General features: G+C 42.3%; 1 protein-coding gene across 4 annotated transcripts in view; it reads left to right on the forward strand.

Moving 5' to 3' along the window:
* MTRR (5-methyltetrahydrofolate-homocysteine methyltransferase reductase) overlaps nt 1-18164 on the forward strand; it is a 432636-nt gene that overhangs the window by 225585 nt on the left and 188887 nt on the right. For all 4 annotated transcript variants that reach the window (XM_073678384.1, XM_073678385.1, XM_073678386.1 and 1 more), the window contains one exon: nt 1515-1603. In XM_073678384.1, the coding sequence (XP_073534485.1) occupies nt 1515-1603 (89 nt within the window). The remainder of the gene's footprint in view (nt 1-1514; nt 1604-18164) is intronic.

An 18164-nucleotide genomic window follows, 5' to 3' on the forward strand; every position in this document is an offset into this window, starting at 1 on the left:
CCTGCTGGCCCTCTAAAAATAGTGGAGGTCGCCTCCTGGCACTCTATAAATTGTGAGGGTCGCCTGTTGGCCCTCCAAATTTCAAACTTTACAGTATTAATCGAAAAATAAAATTTGCCCACCTAATATGGATAAATTATAATGAAGTAGCAATATACCGACGGCTATGCAGAACATAGCCCTCTAACAATGGCAAGCGCCGCCTAATGGCCCTTTACAAATAGTGAGGGACGCCTAATAGCTCTGTTAAAATAGGCTTTGTGACTTTCAGAGTCCTTCCTTCATAAATTAAACAGGATGTGTCTGATCATGTCTCACACACCACATGGCCAGATGAGGTAGAAAAAAAAGTAAAATTACATTTACTGGTGAATGTATTTTTCACTGTTGAAAGCAATGCTAAGGTGGAAAAACCCTGTAAAAACACTATGTGTGAACATAGCCCAAGGTGTGGATGAGCATTTTTTTTCTTATTTATTTTGCCTGGAAATAATGTTTCTTAACATTTTTTCAAGGAAAATCCATTTTATTGGCGTTTTTGTATGCTTTATTGTCACTTTGCAAAAGTGGCGTACTACTCTGACAACATTGTTCACTGTAGCAACCTGGGATTCAGAGATGCTTTCAGTGGTCTTCCCCATGCTATTCCCATACCATTTCAGTGCTGTTTCCATCAATTTGACCAATTTTTAGACCCCGTACAGACCGGGCCACTGGAAAAATGCTTAAGTTTCCCATTGACTTACATTATTCTCGTTACTTGGGGCAAGCACCCGAGCATTACAATTTGCTTGACCCGAGTAATGAATACCCGAGCATTTTAGTGCTCGCTCATCACTATTCTTTATCTAGCTTTATAATTGCACCCCCTGTTAAGTCACACTTTTTTTTTACTCTTGCTGGTATTTTTTGTTGAAAACTGTAACAATTTTAGTGGAATTAGTCATCAAAGCTTGTTACTTGACCCATTGGATGTGGGGGCTGGGGAGTTAATTGTCCTGTTGCCTTTGTCTTTGACCCATTCCTTTACTTGTTTGAAGGGGCTTCATCTGCCTAGGGCACCAAATTACCTTGTCCCAGCTCTGCCTTTGAGGCTGTAGAATTTGGGTCGGGAGATCCATGGGCAGTCTAGATATTAGGAAGTCTTCTTGTACTGTGTTTCACATATATTGGAACTTGTAAGTCAAACACACACCCACAAAAAATCAACCATAAAAAACCTCATAGTTGGCATTAACCAGAGTCATCATCATAAATTGCACTAAAATAACCTATTGACAATATTGTACATGTTGTAAAACAACCTAATGACAACAATGAGAACTGGAATTTACAGGTTTTTCATGACTCCCACTCTTATATATATGTTTTTCACTTAGCTGCAGATTATCCTGACTTGGAGACTGTATGGCTAGTTCTCAACAATTTGTAGCTGGGAGCGAAGATTCCTACTGGTCATGAAATTGATGCCAGTTATCAATCAAAATAATTTGACAATGTTTTTCTTTTCATAGGGGCATTCATAACTGATTATATTCCAGAAAAATGTTCTTTGCGGTACCTGCTGACATGGTGCCTTGAAATACGAACATTACCAAAGAAGGTACAGTATTTGCTTCTGACTTTTTTTAACATGTAATGCAGACTTCAACAAGGCTATGTAGTTTGATTTGGACCTAGTTTTGGTTAAATCACTCAGTAGAAATGTGTCGACTCCAGCATGGAAAAAAATAAAAAATCCATTAATTTATTTAAATAACAATGTATTCTGTTAATCTGCATTATATTGTTTTATCTGTTGACCCAGTGTTCGCCGCTCATAGCAAGTGAACAAATCTGTTACATACAAGCGATCTGCTCATCACCTTTGTGTAGCAGAGCCGATCAGGCAAGTGCTGCTTCTAATCTCCCATGGAGACTATTGAAGCAAGCAAAAAGTAAAAAAAAAATGTTTTTAAAAATATTAAAAAAAATAAATAAAAGTTTAAATCACCCCCCTTTCACCGCATTCAAAATAAAACAATAAAATAACACACATATTTGGTATCGCCGCGTTCAGAATCGCCCGATCTATCAATATAAAAAAATAATTAATCCGATCGGTAAACGTCGTAACGAGAAAAAAAAATCTAAATATCAGAATTACATTTTTTTTTGTCACCGCAACATTGCAATAACGGGCGATCAAAAAATAGGATCTACCTCAAAATAATATCAATAAAAACATCAGCTCGGCGTGCAAAAAGAAGCCCTCACCCGGCCCCAGATCCTGAAAAATAAAGATGCTACGGGTCATGTAAAATGGCGCCATTTTTTTTTTATCAAACTTTGGATTTTTTTTCACCACTTAAATAAAAAAGAACCTATATATGTTTGGTGTCTACGAACTCGTAATTACTTGCAGAATAATAATTGCAGTTCAGTTTTAGCATTCAATGCAAAAAACTACTACACTCCTGGGGGATGTTGGTGCTCAAGTAGGGGCCAAACCCGGAGTTATTTACATAAACTTAGCACTCATATGACTCAAGTTATTTTCATAAATTTTTTAATAATAAGGAAAAAGTACAAAAAAAAACAGACATTTTGGTCACTGTGGACCTTCATCGGTGTACAGTATGCTGCAATCAGAAGGTGTGACTGGGACAGATGCCCCAGAGGTGCGGTAGCTTAGAAGTGAAATGAATAAATGGGATGCCTGGAGGTCGGAACGCGGTATCCGCTGCTTGTTCCTGTGGGCGCCCATTTATTCATTTCACTTCTAAGCTACCACACCTCCGGGGCATCTGTCCCAGTCACAGTTTCTGATTGCAGCATGCTGTACACCGATGAAGGTCCGCAGTTTTAGTATTCAGTGAACGTGGGAAAAAAAACAAACTGTGAAATTGCACTTTTTTTGCAATTTCACCACACTTGGAATTTTATTTCCCATTTTCCAGTACACAAAATTGTAAAACCAGTGATGTTGTTCAGAAGTACAACTCTTCCCGCAAAAAATAAGCCCTCACATGACCATATTGACCAAAAAATAAAAAATGTATGGCTTTGGGAGCAAGGGGAGCGAAAAACAAAAACGGAAAATACTCTGGTCATGAATGGGTTAAAGGGACTGGTGGATAATCTCATCTTTGCTCTTAAATTGCCTATAGTAAAATAAGAAACATACTGACCTATTGGATACGAAACATTTTTCTGTTGTCCGCTGACATGACATAGCAATCAGCGGTAGCCTTTACTGTTAAATCAGAGCAGACATCCATTCTGTCTATCCCGGTGCTATGTGGCGCAATAGAAATGGCTCTTTTCCTCCTATGTCTGAGCTAAGTATTTGTTTGTTTTTATTTTATATTCGCAATTTAGCTGTTAGGAAAGTGCTCCGCAGTGGTCGCCCGTTACATTTTTGCAGTATATCTTGTTAGGTGAAGTTGGATATTTTACTTTTCTGGCTTTTGTTATTCTATTTTTCCTGCTTGCAGAATTTATGTAAATAATTACAAACCTTCTCAATAAAAAAAAATGGCTCCAGAAATTGCTTCAATTAGGACAATTAATAGAAAACAGTATGTAGGGTAAACTGCAGCGCTTTCTCTTTTTAAGTGTCTGTGCTGTGACTAGGATTACAACCAGTGTAGAGTGTTGCTGTTTAAGGGTATGTGCAGACGATCCTTTCTGGCAGCACTTTGAACACAGTATACTTTATTTTGTGTCCAAAGCGCTGCACGCAGGTGAATCCGCATGTGTTCATTGAAGACATGCAGATTTACCGTATCCTATACATTGCACTGGTAGAATTTCTCTTGCGGAGACTACTGGCGCCGCATGTCCATCTCTGCTGGTGAGCGGAGGAGGCGCACGCAGACTCATAGTGGGCAAGGGATTTGTATAAATCCCATCCACTATGCTGTAACATCTGTCCGCTGCAGATGGGATGCAGCGCATTTGCGCTGCATCCAGTCCGCAGCCATTCCTTACCGTGTGCACGTACCCTAACAGTTTAAAAGCTGCTCTCAATCTCTGACAATGGAATTTAAAAGGACTGGTAACCATTAGCCCTCCCTCTTCGCTATTGTGGTGAGACTTTTGTCATGGCAACCAGAGGCTTCCTAAATATACCCATCTCTGCCATCTTGGTGTTCCTATAGTAGAAGAACTGTAGGGGAACAAAAGCGCACAAGACCATTGGGTGATACCCTTTTAGCTGCAAAGGAAAGTAAAAGGAAGGTGCTCACCTGAGCAGGTTGTGTGTAGGTACAACTTCTATGAACACCTGACATTCTCCTCCAGGATAGCTGACCAATTTGGACGATAACATGATATCAGGCTGCGCTGCTGTAATAAAGAAACCTTAGGACCAAGATGAGTTGAACAGTTTTTATTTCCACAATGCGTTTCAATGCTGGTCTAGCATCTTTTTCAAGTGGAAAACCCAATTGCAAATTGAACGTCATTTTCAGCAAAATTCTGAAATAGTGTATGTGACAAAGGTCACTGGTAGTGTGTATGAAGGGAGATGAGTTCCCCCTGTGTGTCCTTGCGGGTGACAGAGACGAGATGGTGACCCTGGAGGCCAAGATTCCGGATTTGGGATATTTTTCACTTAGGCTGTTAGCCTCAGTGATGTGAAACATGGAAGTTTTTCCTGCACAATTAGGTGCAGAGAGGGTTAACGGCCCATGTTTACAAGGGCCATGTTTTTAGTGGATGGGGAAGTGCAGGGCAGGATGCTATCCACCATATCTCCAATCGAGGGAGCGGTCTGGGCTTTAAATAGCCAGCCTTTACACTAAGGTGTTGGTCAGTGTCGGGAGAAAACCTGCTCCAGAGAGGAGCTCCCATGTGATGTGCTGAACTGTGTGTGCCGATTTCTGAGTGGCCGGATCCCGACCGATTTACGGACTGTGATGCAACTTTGTATTTTTTTTACCTTTATGCCGAATGATCTGAGTTTTCTTTATGGACTCCAGGTAAGTTTATGACGCTTTAAATTTCGGGTTCATTTATTAAGAGACAGTGTTACGTGTCTACCTCCACATTCAGTCAAGTTTGTCGCTTTACCATATCCACATCCATTTTTTCCACTTTAATTTTGGGAGTGACTCCAAATCCAGGCCTCCATTGGTTAATAAATTTGATTTCCATTGATGAAAATTAAAGTGGAAAAACACACTACAGGCTGATCCAACTTTAATGTAATGTCCTTAAAACAAGTCAAAATGAGGCTCAGTATTGTGTGTGGCCTCCACGTGCCTGTACGACCTCCCTACAACGCCTGGGCATGCTCCTCATGAGGTTGCGGATGGTCTCCTGTGGGATCTCCTCCCAGACCTCGACTAAAGCTTCCGCCAACTCCTGGACAGTCTGTGGTGCAACGTGACGTTGGTGGATGGAGCGAGACATGATGTCCCAGATGTGCTCAATCGGCTTCAGGTCTGGGGAACGGGCGGGCCAGTCCATAGCTTCAATGCCTTCATCTTGCTGACATGCTCCAACCACATGAGGTCTGGCATTGTCCTTCATTAGGAGGAATCCAGGGCCAACCTCAACAGCATATGGTCTCACAAGGGGTCTGAGGATCTCATCTCCGTACCTAATGGCAGTCAGGCTACCTCTGGCGATCACATGGAGGGCTGTGCGGCCCTCCAAAGAAATGCCACCCCACACCATTACTGACCCACTGCAAAACCGGTCATGCTGAAGGATGTTGCAGGCAGCAGATCGTTCTCCACGGCATCTCCAGACTCTGTCACATGTGCTCAGTGTGAACCTGCTTTCATCTGTGAAGAGCACAGGGCACCAGTGGCTACTTTGCCAATCCTGGTGTTTTGTGGCAAATGCCAAGCGTCCTGCAAGGTATTGGGCTGTGAGCACAACCCCAATCTGTGGACGTCGGGCCCTCATACCACCCTCATGGATTCGGTTTTTAACCGTTTGTGCAGATACATGCACATTTGTGGCCTGCTGGAGGTCTTTTTGCAGGGCTCTGGCACTGCTCCTCCTGTTCCTCCTTGCACAAAGGCGGAGGTAACATTCCTGCTGCTGGGTTGTTGCCCTCCTACGCCTCCCTCCACATCTCCTGGTGTACTGGCCTGTCTCCTGGTAGCATCTTCAGCCTCTGGACACTACGCTGACAGACACAGCAAACCTTCTTGCAACAGCTCACACCTTCATGAGCTACACTACCTGAGCAACTTCTGTGGGTTGTAGAGTCCGTCTCATGCTACCACGAGTGTGAAAGCACAACCAACATTCAAAAGTGACCAAAACATCAGCCAGAAAGCATTGGTACTGAGATGTGGTCTGCGGTCCCCACCTGCAGAACCACTCCTTTATTGAGTGTGTCTTGATAATTGCCAATAATTTCCATCTATTGTCGATTCCATTTGCACAGCAGCATGTGAAATTGATTGTCAATCAGTGTTGCTTCCTAAGTGGACAGTTTGATTTCACAGAAGTTTGATTTACTTAGAGTTATATTATATATATATATAATAAAAAATACATGAGCGGAGCAATCCAGCCACTTTTTAGTCAATCTATATATAAAATACATCACCAGAGCAATCCAGCCACTTTTTAGTGAATATATGTATAAAATACATCAACGGAGCAATCCAGCCACTTTCTACTGAATATATACATAAAATACGTCAGCGGAGCAATCCGGACAATTTTGAGTCACTATAAATCTAAAAAACATCAGCACAGCAATCCAGCCACTTTCTACTGAATATATATATATATATATATATATATATATATATATATATATATATATATATATATATATATATATATATATATATATATATATACAGTTATATGAAAAAGTTTGGGCACCCCTATTAATCTTAAGCTTAATGTTTTTAAAAATTGGTGTTTTTGCAACAGCTATTTCAGTTTGATATATGTAATAACTGTTGGACACCGTAATGTTTCTGCCTTGAAATGAGGTTTATTGTACTAACAGAAAATGTGCAATCTGCATTCAAACAAAATTTGACAGGTGCATAAGTATGGGCACCTCACCAGAAAAGTGACATTAATATTTAGTAGATCCTCCTTTTGCAAAAATAACAGCCTCTAATCACTTCCTGTAGCTTTTAATGAGTTCCTGGATCCTGGATGAAGGTATTTTTGACCATTCCTCTTTACAAAACAATTCCAGTTCAGTTAAGTTTGATGGTTGCTGAGCATGGTCAGCCCTCTTCAAATGATCCCACAGATGTTCAATGATATTCAGGTCTGGGGACTGGGATGTCCATTCCAGAACATTGTAATTGTTCCTCTGCATGAATGCCTGAGTAGATTTGGAGCGGTGTTTTGGATCATTGTATTGCTGAAAGATCCATCCCCTGTGTTATCACTGATTCTTGAACATTATTGTCAAGAATCTGCTGATACTGAGTGGAATCCATGCGTCCCTCAACTTTAACAAGATTTTCGGTGCCGGCATTGGCCACACAGCCCCAAAGCATGATGGAACTTCCACCAAATTTTACTGTGGGTAGCAAGTGTTTTTCTTGGAATGCTGTGTTTTTTTGCCGCCATGCATAACGCCTTTTTGTATGACCAAACAATTCAATCTTGGTTTCATCAGTCCACAGGACCTTCTTCCAAAAAGAAATTGGCTTCTCCAAATGTGCTTTTGCATACCTCAGCCGACTCTGTTTGTGGCGTGCTTGCAGAAACGGCTTCTTTCGCATCACTCTCCCATACAGCTTCTCCTTGTGCAAAGTGCGTTGTATAGTTGACCGATGCACAGGGACACCATCTGCAGAAAGTTGATGCTGCAGCTCTCTGGAGGTGGTCTGAGGATTGTCCTTGACTGATCTCACCATTCTTCTTCTCAGCCTTTCTGATGTTTTTCTTGGCCTGCTACTTCTGGCCTTAACAAGAACTGTCCCTGTGTTCTTCCGTTTCCTTACTATGTTCCTCACAGTGGAAACTGACAGGTTAAATCTCTGAGACATCTTTTTGTATCCTTCCCCTGAACAACTATGTTGAATAATCTTTGTTTTCAGATCATTTGACAGTTCTTTTGAGGAGCCCATGATGCCACTCTTCAGAGGAGATTCAAACAGGAGAACAACTTGCAAGTGGCCACTTTAAGTAGCTTTTCTCATGATTGCATACACCTGGCTATGAAGTTCAAAGCTCAATGAGGTTACAAAACCAAAAAAGGTGCTTTAGTACGTCAGTAAAAAGTAGGTAGGAGTATTTAAAACAAGAAAATGATAAGGGTGCCCATACTTATGCACCTGTCAAATTTGGTTTGAATGCAGATTGCACACTTTCTGTTAGTACAATAAACCTCATTTCAAGGCAGAAACATTACTGTGTCCAACAGTAATTACATATATCAAACTGAAATAGCTGTTGCAAAAACACCAATTTTTAAAAAACATTAAGCTTAAGATTAATAGGGGTGCCCAAACTTTTTCATATAACTGTATATATATATATATATATATATATATATACATACACACTGTGTGCAGAATTATTAGGCAAGTTGTATTTTAGAGGATTATTTGTATTATTGATCAACAACTATGTTCTCAATCAACCCAAAAGACTCATAAATATCCAAGCTTAATATTTTTGAAAGTTGGCGTGTTTTTTTTTTTAGATTTGGCTATCTTAGGAGGATATCTGTTTGTGCAGGTAACTATTACTGTGCAGAATTATTAGGCAACTTAATAAAAACCAAATATAATCCCATCTCACTTGTTTATTTTCACCAGGTAAACCAATATCAGTGCACAAAATTTAGAAATAAACATTTCTGACATGCAAAAACAAAAACCAAAAAAATTAGTGATCAATATAGCCACCTTTCTTTATGATGACACTCAATAGCCTTCCATCCATAGATTCTGTTAGTTGCTTGATCTGTTTTCGATCAACATTGCTTACAGCAGCCACCACAGCCTCCCAGACACTGTTCCGAGAGGTGTACTGTTTTCCCTCCCTGTAGATCTCACATTTTATGATGGACCACAGGTTCTCTATGGGGTTCTGATCAGGTGAACAAGGGGGCCATGTCATTATTTTTTCTTCTTTTAGACCTTTACTGGCCAGCCACGCTGTGGAGTAGTTGGATTCATATGATGGAGCATTGTCCTGCATGAAAATCATGTTATTCTTGAACGATACCGACTTCTTCCTGTACCACTGCTTGAAGAAGTTGTCTTCCAGAAACTGGCAGTAGGTCTAGGAGTTGAGCTTCACTTCATCCTCAACCCGAAAAGGTCCCACAAGTTCATCTTTGATGATACCAGCCCATACCAGTACCCCACCTCCACCTTGCTGGCGTCTGAGTCGGAGTGGAGCTGTCTGCCCTTTACCGATCCAGCCTCTGGCCCATCCATCTGGCCCATCAAGAGTCACTCTCATTTCATCAGTCCATAAAACCTTTGAAAAATCAGTTTTAAGATATTTCTTGGCCCATTTTTGACGTTTTATCTTATGTTTCTTGTTCAAAGGTGGCCGTTTTTCAGCCTTCCTTACCTTGGCCATGTCTCTGAGTATCGCACACCTTGTGCTTTTTGATACTCCAGTAACGTTGCAGCTCTGAAATATGGCAAAACTGGTGGCGAATGGCTTCTTGACAGCTTCACGCTTGATTTTCCTCAATTCATGGGCAGTTATTTTGCGCATTTTTTGGCCAACACGCTTCTTGCGACCCTGTTGGCTATTTGCCATGAAACACTTGATTGTTCGGTGATCACGCTTCAAAAGTTTGGAAATTTCAAGACTGGTGTATCCCTCTGCAAGACATCTCACAATTTTGGACTTTTCAGAGCCCGTCAAATCTCTCTTCTGACCCATTTTGCCAAAGGAAAGGAAGTTGCCTAATAATTAAGCACACCTTATATAGATTTTGATGTCATTAGACAACACCCCTCCTCATTACAGAGATGCACATCACCAGATTTACTTAATTGGTAGTTGGCTCTCAAGCCTATGCAGCTTGGAGTAGGACAACATGTATAAAAAGTATCATGTGATCAAAATGCTCAGTTGCCTAATAATTCTGCACGCGGTGTGTGTGTGTGTATATATATATATATATATATATGTCTGCGCAGCAATCCAGCAATTTTTTTGTCAATATCTATAATATAACCGGGGATGCGTGTCTCTGTCTGAAGCCTCTATAGATGCGTGCCGCGCAGTCTGGCTCCAGACAGAAGCAGGCATCCAGCCGTTACAGGTAAGAGGAGTGTGTATGGCGCCGGAGATCGCAGTAAGCGTAGACACTGAATGCATACCGCGATCTCTGGCGCCATACTTAGATACTTACCTGACCGGGAGGAGCGTTGCCGTGGTTCCTCTCTTCGCTGGAGACCGGGGCAGGAGTGAGGCGTCGGATCGGCGCATGCGCATAGCGCTATCCGGCGCCATTTTACTGAAGACACATTTGCAGTCCTCCCCCGGCCTCCGGCAGAACAGAACACAGCAGCGCTGGAGCACATGGCAGAAAGGGGAGTATAAGTGTTTATTTTTTTGTATGTGTGTACAGCGTGAAAGGGATGAGGAGGCCACACATACCAGGATTGGGGGGTGAGGACCATGCATACCAGTATTGAGGGCTGAGGGGACCATGCATACCAGGATTGGGGGGGTGAGGGGACCATGCATACCAGGATTGGGGGGTGAGGGGTACCACACATACCAGGATTGGGGGGTGAGGGGACCACGCATACCAGGATTGGGGGTGAAGACCATGCATACCAGTATTAAAGGCTGAGGGGACCATGCATACCAGGATTGGGGGGTGAGTGGTGCCATACATACCAGAATAGGGATGAGGGGTACCATACATATCAGGATAGCAATGCGGGGCACTATGCATACCAGGATGAGGGGTGCCATGCATATCGGGATTGGGGGTGAGGGCTGCCATGCATACCGGGATTGGGGGTGGGGGGTGCCATGCATACCGGGATTGGGGGTGAGGGGTGCCATGCATACCAGGATTGGGGATGAGGGGTGCCATGCATACCAGGATTGGGGATGAGGGGTGCCACGCATACCAGTATTTGGGATGAGGGGTGCCACGCATTCCAGGATTTGGGATGAAGGGTGCCATGCATACCAGGATAGCGATGTGGGGGTGGCCAAGCATACCAGGATTCGGCTGTGTACCTGAATATTAAAGAAGACTTCTAACATCTGGGGAATGAAAAATCACCTCACTCTGAGACTTTGGGTTATGGCAAGAAATAAAAGCAGGAAAATCTCCATGGGCTTAGCGACTCTAAAAGATTGTTTAGGAAGTAAGGCCAGATCCAGTTTAATAATAACCTCATCTGGAAGAAAATTAATGAAAGAAGGGTTAATAGAAATATCCTGCAATTCACTAATCCATCTGAGAAAAGTACCTCCAACGATACAGATTTTGAAGTTAGAACCGTAATGGAGTCAGACTGAAAAAGCTCAAACAAACCCTAGGAAAATGCATTAAGGACTAGATTTAAGTCCCATCTTAGGTCCTGGTGGAGGTTTAGACCTAAAAGAAGCTTTAATAAATCTCACTATCCAGGGAAGATCGGTTATATTTTAGCCAAAAGGCAGAAATCTTAACTTTTATCATATTAGAGAGTAGAGTAGAAAGGCCCATATTCAACCCCTTCTCAAGAAAATCAAATACCACAGAGACTCGTCTTTTTCCAGAAGTTTCCTGTCCCATTTAGAAAATTGCAGCTCTTAGAATAAATGAGAAGTGGCTGTCACGGGTTTATTGCTACATAGAGGGGCCAGAAGACAGCTGTGTCTGATTTCACGTACTCCTGCACTGATTAGAAGCACTTTACCATCATATTGAGCAGTGCAGGTTTCTGCTCGCAGTGAAGGGGTTAATCTGTTCAGTTGAGAGCTTCAGGAGCTTTTCTGCATTAATGGTCTCAGCTGCTCAGTATTTGCCACACCCCACTCTTATATATACTCACATCTGGCAATCTGGGATTGCCAGTGTTAGTTTCATACTGCCTGGTTTTGGAATTGGAGGTTTTGATTATTTGAGGAGGCTTTAAGAGTGTTGTTCTAAAGACTGTTACTTGGTGATTTGTCTGTGTTCTTATCCTCATCCTCTATTTCGTTTTTCCTTCCTTTACTTCTCGGTGTTCCACTCTGTTGTTTGTAACTGCATATTTGTATGATTGGTATTTTCATTTATACCTGTACATCTTCCTTTGTTAGTCTGATTTGTGTATTCTTACACATGACTACTCCCCACTTTCCTGAGTGAGAGAGGACACAGGTAAGGGCTGATTTAGGAGCTCAGCAATGCACGTGGCCCTGGCGACTTCACCATTAGAAGTAGCCCAGGGAGCAGAAATAGCTGGGGCATCCCTAGCTTTAGGGATAGGGAAGGAGTCCCTATCCCCAGGATATCCTACAACAGTGTTGTGACAGTGACATCCCAACTTATTAGAAGTAGAAGCTAGAATGTCCTCTAATGTTCCAGACTGTCATATGAAGACCTTGAGCTTTAGTCACAACTAGTCCTCAGCCATGGAAAATATGCCATCCTGGGCCAAAAGGTAACAATCAAGATGACCCTGGCACACTCCTCCTTGATCTTCGTTGATACTCCTTGAATTGGGGATAATGGAGGAAAGGCATAGCCTGAGCCAAAATTCTGCTTCTTAAGAGCCTCCACCTAACAAAGCGATTTACCTGGTATTTATAGAAGAAAGAGTCTACCTGACAATTCCCCCAAGTTGCAAAAAGATCTATCTCTGGAAGATTCCATGTGGAGGTAATCTGACTTAAAAATCTCTGATTTAATACTAACTCCTTCTGATTCAGCTAGTGATTACTCAGAGAGAAGATTATCTGTCCCCTTCAAGGGAGGAGCAATTCAAGCTCTTTTCGGTCTTTGACATAATGAATCTTGACCTGATTTCCCCCTGGTGACTTAAATGGGACGCTGCTGTACTGTTGTCTGACATTATCAGTTCATTTGTTTCTACCAGTTCACTGCCAAACTTCCTTCAAGGCCATTTTTACTGCAGTCAGTTTATAATTGTGTAAATCTCGCTCATTGCAGAGTGCCATAGTCCCTGAAAGAATTGAGTTGCCTAGGTGTGCCTCCCATCCTATTGGTTTTACATCTGTTGTAATAGTTATCAGACTTTGAACTCTCCATGGACCTGGCCAGGAAACATTCCTTTTGTTTAGCCTCCAGTAAGGGATTTCAAAGTCTTCCCTGTTTTGCATATCTAATTGTCTAAACATCTGGGGTCCCTGTTCCAGAGTGAAAGAATCATCCATTGAAGAATCCTAATTAATGATGAGTGCAATTGCTCGTTACTTGAGTTTGCCAAGGGTGCGCGGGTATGCACAGAGTATCGCGAATACTCGAGTGACATGTTGGGGTCCCGTGGCCGCATGCTTCGCAGTTGTTAGCCACAAAACATGCAGGGATTGCCTGACAAGCACGGGCAATCCCCACGTTTTGTGGCTGTCTAACAGCCACAAAACATGCAGCAACGGGCACCCAAATATGTCACTCGAGCTCCCACGATACTCGGTGCATACCGGAGGACTGGGAACATTTTCAGAAACAGGCACACGCACCTTTTAGAAGCAGGGAGGGTGCGCCCTAAACACTCTTCCAGGAGACCTTTGTGCCGTGCGCAGGCCCGGGGAGGAGACAGACTGCGGGCACCGGAGCAGCATGGGGAGTGAACACGCCGACTTCCCTGCTGAGAGAAGGAAGGGGACTCATGCAGGGGCACCTGCGCTGTCATAACGAATATCAGTCCACATTGAGATATACAGTTGAAACCAGAAGTTTACATACCCTATATAAAAAGACATACAGGTGCTTCTCACAAAATTAGAATATCATCAAAAAATAAATTTATTTCAGTCCTTCAATCCAAAAAGTGAAACTCACATATGGAGTCATTACAAGCTGAGTCATATATTTCAAGTGTTTATTTCTATTAATGCTGATGATTATGGCTTACAGCCAATGCAAACACAAGTCATTATCTCAATAAATTAGAATAATTAACAAAAAATACATGCAAAGGCTTCCTACGCATTTAAAAAGGTCCCTTAGTCTGTTTCAGTAGGCTCCACAATCATGGAGAAGACTGCTGACTTGACAGATGTCCATAAGGCAGTTTTTGACACACTCCACAAGGAAGGGAAGCCACAAAAGGTCATTGCTAAAGAAGCTGGCTGTTCAGAGTGCTGTATCCAAGCATTTTAATGGAAAGTTGAGTGGAAGGAAAAAGTGTGGTAGAAAAAGGTGCACAAGCAACAGGGTTAACCGCAGCCGTGAATGGATTGTTAATAAAAGGCTATTCAGAAATTTGGGGGAGATTCAGAAGGAGTGGACTGCTGCTGGAGTCATTGCTTCAAGAGCCACCACACAGGACATGGGCTATAAGTGTCGCATTCCTTGTATCAAGCCACCCATGACCAATAGACAACGCCAGAAGCATCTTACCTGGGCCGAGGAGAAAAAGACCTGGACTGATGCTCAGTGGTCCAAGGTGTTGTTTTCAGATGAAAGTAAATTTTGCATTTAATTTGAAAATCAAGGTCCCAGAGTCCGGAGGAAGAGTGGAAAGGCACACAGTCGAAGCTGCTGGAGGTCTAGTGTGAAGTTTCCACAATCAGTGATGTTTGGGGAGCCATGTCATCTGCTGGTGTAGGTCCACTGTTTTATGAAGACCAAAGTCAGTGCAGCCGTCTACCAGGAAATTTTAGAGCACTTCATGCTTCCCTCTGCCAATAAGCTTTTTGGAGATGGAAATTTCATTCTTCAGCAGGACTTGGCACCTGTCCACACTGCCAAAAGTGCCAATACCTGGTTTAAAAACAAGATTGGCCAGCAAACTCGCCTGACCTTAACCTCATAGAGAAACTATGGGGTATTGTCAAGAGGAAGATGAGAGATACCAGCCCCAACAATACAGACTAACTGAAGGCTGCTTTCATAACACCTCAGCAGTGCCACAGGCTGATCCTCTCCATGCCACGCCGCATTGACGCAGTAATTGATGCAAAAGGAGCCCCGACCAAGTATCGAGAGCATTTACTGAACATACATTTCAGTAGGCCAACATTTCGGACTTTAGAATAATTTTTCAAGCTGGTGTATTCTAATTTAATGATCTCCCCCTAATTTTTGAATGGCCTTTTCTTAACAATCCTTTCAAGACTGCAGTTATCTCAGTTGCTTGTGCACTTTTTTCTATCACACTTTTTCCTTCCACTCAACTTTCCATTAATATGCTTGGATACAGCACTCTGTGAACAGCCAGCTTCTTTAGCAATGACCTTTTGTGGCTTACCCTCCTTGTGGAGTGTGTCAATAACTGCCTTCTGGACATCTGTCAAGTCAGCAGTGTTCCCCATGATTGGGGAGCCTACTGAAACAGACTAAGAGGCCTTTTTAAATGCGTAGGAAGCCTTTGCAGATGTTTTTTGTTAATTATTCTAATTTACTTTAATAATGACTTTTGTGTTTTCATTGGCTGTAAACCATAATCATCAACATTAACATAAATAAACACTTGAAATAGATCACGGTTTGTAATGACTCTATATAATACGAGTTTCACTTTTTGTATTGAAGAACTGAAATAAATTAACTTTTTGATGATATTCTAATTTTGTGAGAAGCACCTGTTTATGCATGTTTTTCTCAATATCTGACATGAAATCAGAATAAACCTTTCCCGTTTAAGGTCAATTAGGATTACCATCATTTTTAATATTTGCCAAATGCCAGAATAATGAGAGAGAGAGAGAATGTTTTAATGCATTTTTATTACTTTACTGCAAAGTCAAAAGTTTACATACACTAAGATTACTATGCTTTTTAACCGTTCTAGACTGCCTACATAATTATGTCATGTGTTTGGAAGCATCTGATTTTTTTTGCTTTTTGGCAACATCTGAGTTAGAGACCCACCTGTGGATGTATTTTAATGCACACCTGAAACACACTGCTTCTTTGTGTAGCATCATGGGAAAGTCTAAAGAAAACAGCTAAGATATCAGGAAGAGAATTGTGGACTTGCTCAAGTCTGGCTCATCCTTGGGTACAATGGGTAATCAGTCTGATGACCATGTATTAACATTGCAATGGATGGGAAACATTTTATAATATATTTACATATTTGTTTATACATGAAAATCACTAATAAAATACTGATGGTAAAAACTGACACACTGACCAAACACTGATGATACTCAGCTATGTTCACATATTGCATTTTTTTGCTCCTTTTTTTCCCTCAGGCTAAACCTGATCTCTTGACAGTAAAGAATCTGCTTACAAAAAGCAGGTTTTGCTGTGCTTTTGCTAGTTTTTTAGTTGTGTTTTTGCTGTGTTTTTCAGGATACCATATAGTTCAGCTCTGCTTCCCTTCCACCATGCAAGCATGCGACCTTGCATTGTTCACTTTCACACAATGGTCAGGCATTGAATTAGTCAGGTATTGTTTACTATCACAAATTTAATTAAACTATGCTAATAGTAACAGCCAGGCTCATGTGTGGATACCAAGACACTTTGGTTTAAACTTGGGAATATCACATAAATAAATGGGTTTCACATCTTACTGTACCTACTTTTTTTTTTTTACCCAAATCACTGCAAAAATGATGGCAGTATTTTTGCTGCTTTTTTAACTTATTGTAATCTAGGAGTGAAAAAACACAGGAAAAATGCTGAAAGAAGTGACATGCTGCAGCTTTCAAAAACGCAGCAGTCTTCCAGTTCAGTCAGGAAAAAATAGTATGTGCATAAGATTTCTGATATTTCATAGCTTTTGCTGGTACTGTACAAAGCAGCAAAAACACAATGTGTGAACATAGCCTCAGACTGTTAATATCAAATACATACAGAGAAAAGATAAGAGATAATCTAGGCAAAAAATGCTCACACCACAAAGACATTATACCTAATCAATATCAATTATAGGGAACCAAATAAGTATTTATCCACCTTTACATAGGACAAAAACCACACACCATATGACAAGTATACATATAGGGTAAATAAAAATTAAATAATCATATGAATCCAATAAATACACTAAGTTATAGATTGACAAATACAGGCCACCATTAAAATCAAATAATAAAAAGGAATCAATAAATAATATTATTAAAACCAGGCAATTGAAAAATTAAGTGCAAGATCTTTATTATGTTGAATTCAAATGGGTCGCAGATCTAAAGTTGGATGTATAAAAATACATACCATATGCATCTAATGATCTAGCTTAACTCACATCACCACAATAGAAATGATATAAAGCACTGTGTTACGCTCACGCCCGGACTGACTGGCTTGAGCGTGGTTAGTAATCCCACTGGACCATCAACCGAGGAGTGCCTGGAGGGGCGTAACTAAGTATCAACTCGGTCCGACCAAGGTCACACGGCGGCTCAGTCGACTCCGTGAACCAGGGAGGAACCGAGCAGAGGGACCAGGTGCTACTCCAGGTCAGACCCCGGTCACAGTTGTTGACCCACACCGCGGAATGCAGGAACAGGCAGGTTAGGCTGGCATACAGACAGGTGGGTACTGGCTGGCACGGCTGATATGAAGACAGGTGGGTATTGGCAGGCACGGCTGGTATGCAGACAGGTGAGCACTGGCAGGCACGGCTGGCATGCAGACAGGTGGGCACTGGCAGGCACGGCTGGTATGCAGACAGGCGGGTACTGGTTGGTAGGAACGCAGGCAGGATAGAGACCAGTACAGATTGGGACACAGGAACGAACCCACAGGAACGGAGCCGCAGGTGCGGTGGACAGCAGAGCAGAGAGAAACCGCCGGTGCGGTGAACAAACAGAGCAGGGCGAAGCCACAGGTATGGTGAACAAGCAGAGCGGAGCAAAACCGCAGGTGCGGTGAACAAGCAGAGCGGAGCAAAACCGCAGGTGCGGTGAACAAGCAGAGCGGAGCAAAACCGCAGGTGCGGTGAACAAGCAGAGCGGAGCAAAACCGCAGGTGCGGTGAACAAGCAGAGCGGAGCAAAACCGCAGGTGCGGTGAACAAGCAGAGCGGAGCAAAACCGCAGGTGCGGAGAACAAGCAGAGCTGAGCGGAACCGCAGGTGCAATGAACAAGCAGAGCAGAGCGGAACCGCAGGTGCGGTGAACAAGCAGAGCGGAACCGTA

Source organism: Phyllobates terribilis, unplaced genomic scaffold (assembly GCF_046119375.1).
Source record: "Phyllobates terribilis strain yellow unplaced genomic scaffold, ASM4611937v1 Scaffold_4__5_contigs__length_816908805, whole genome shotgun sequence".
Lineage (NCBI taxonomy): Eukaryota > Metazoa > Chordata > Amphibia > Anura > Dendrobatidae > Phyllobates > Phyllobates terribilis.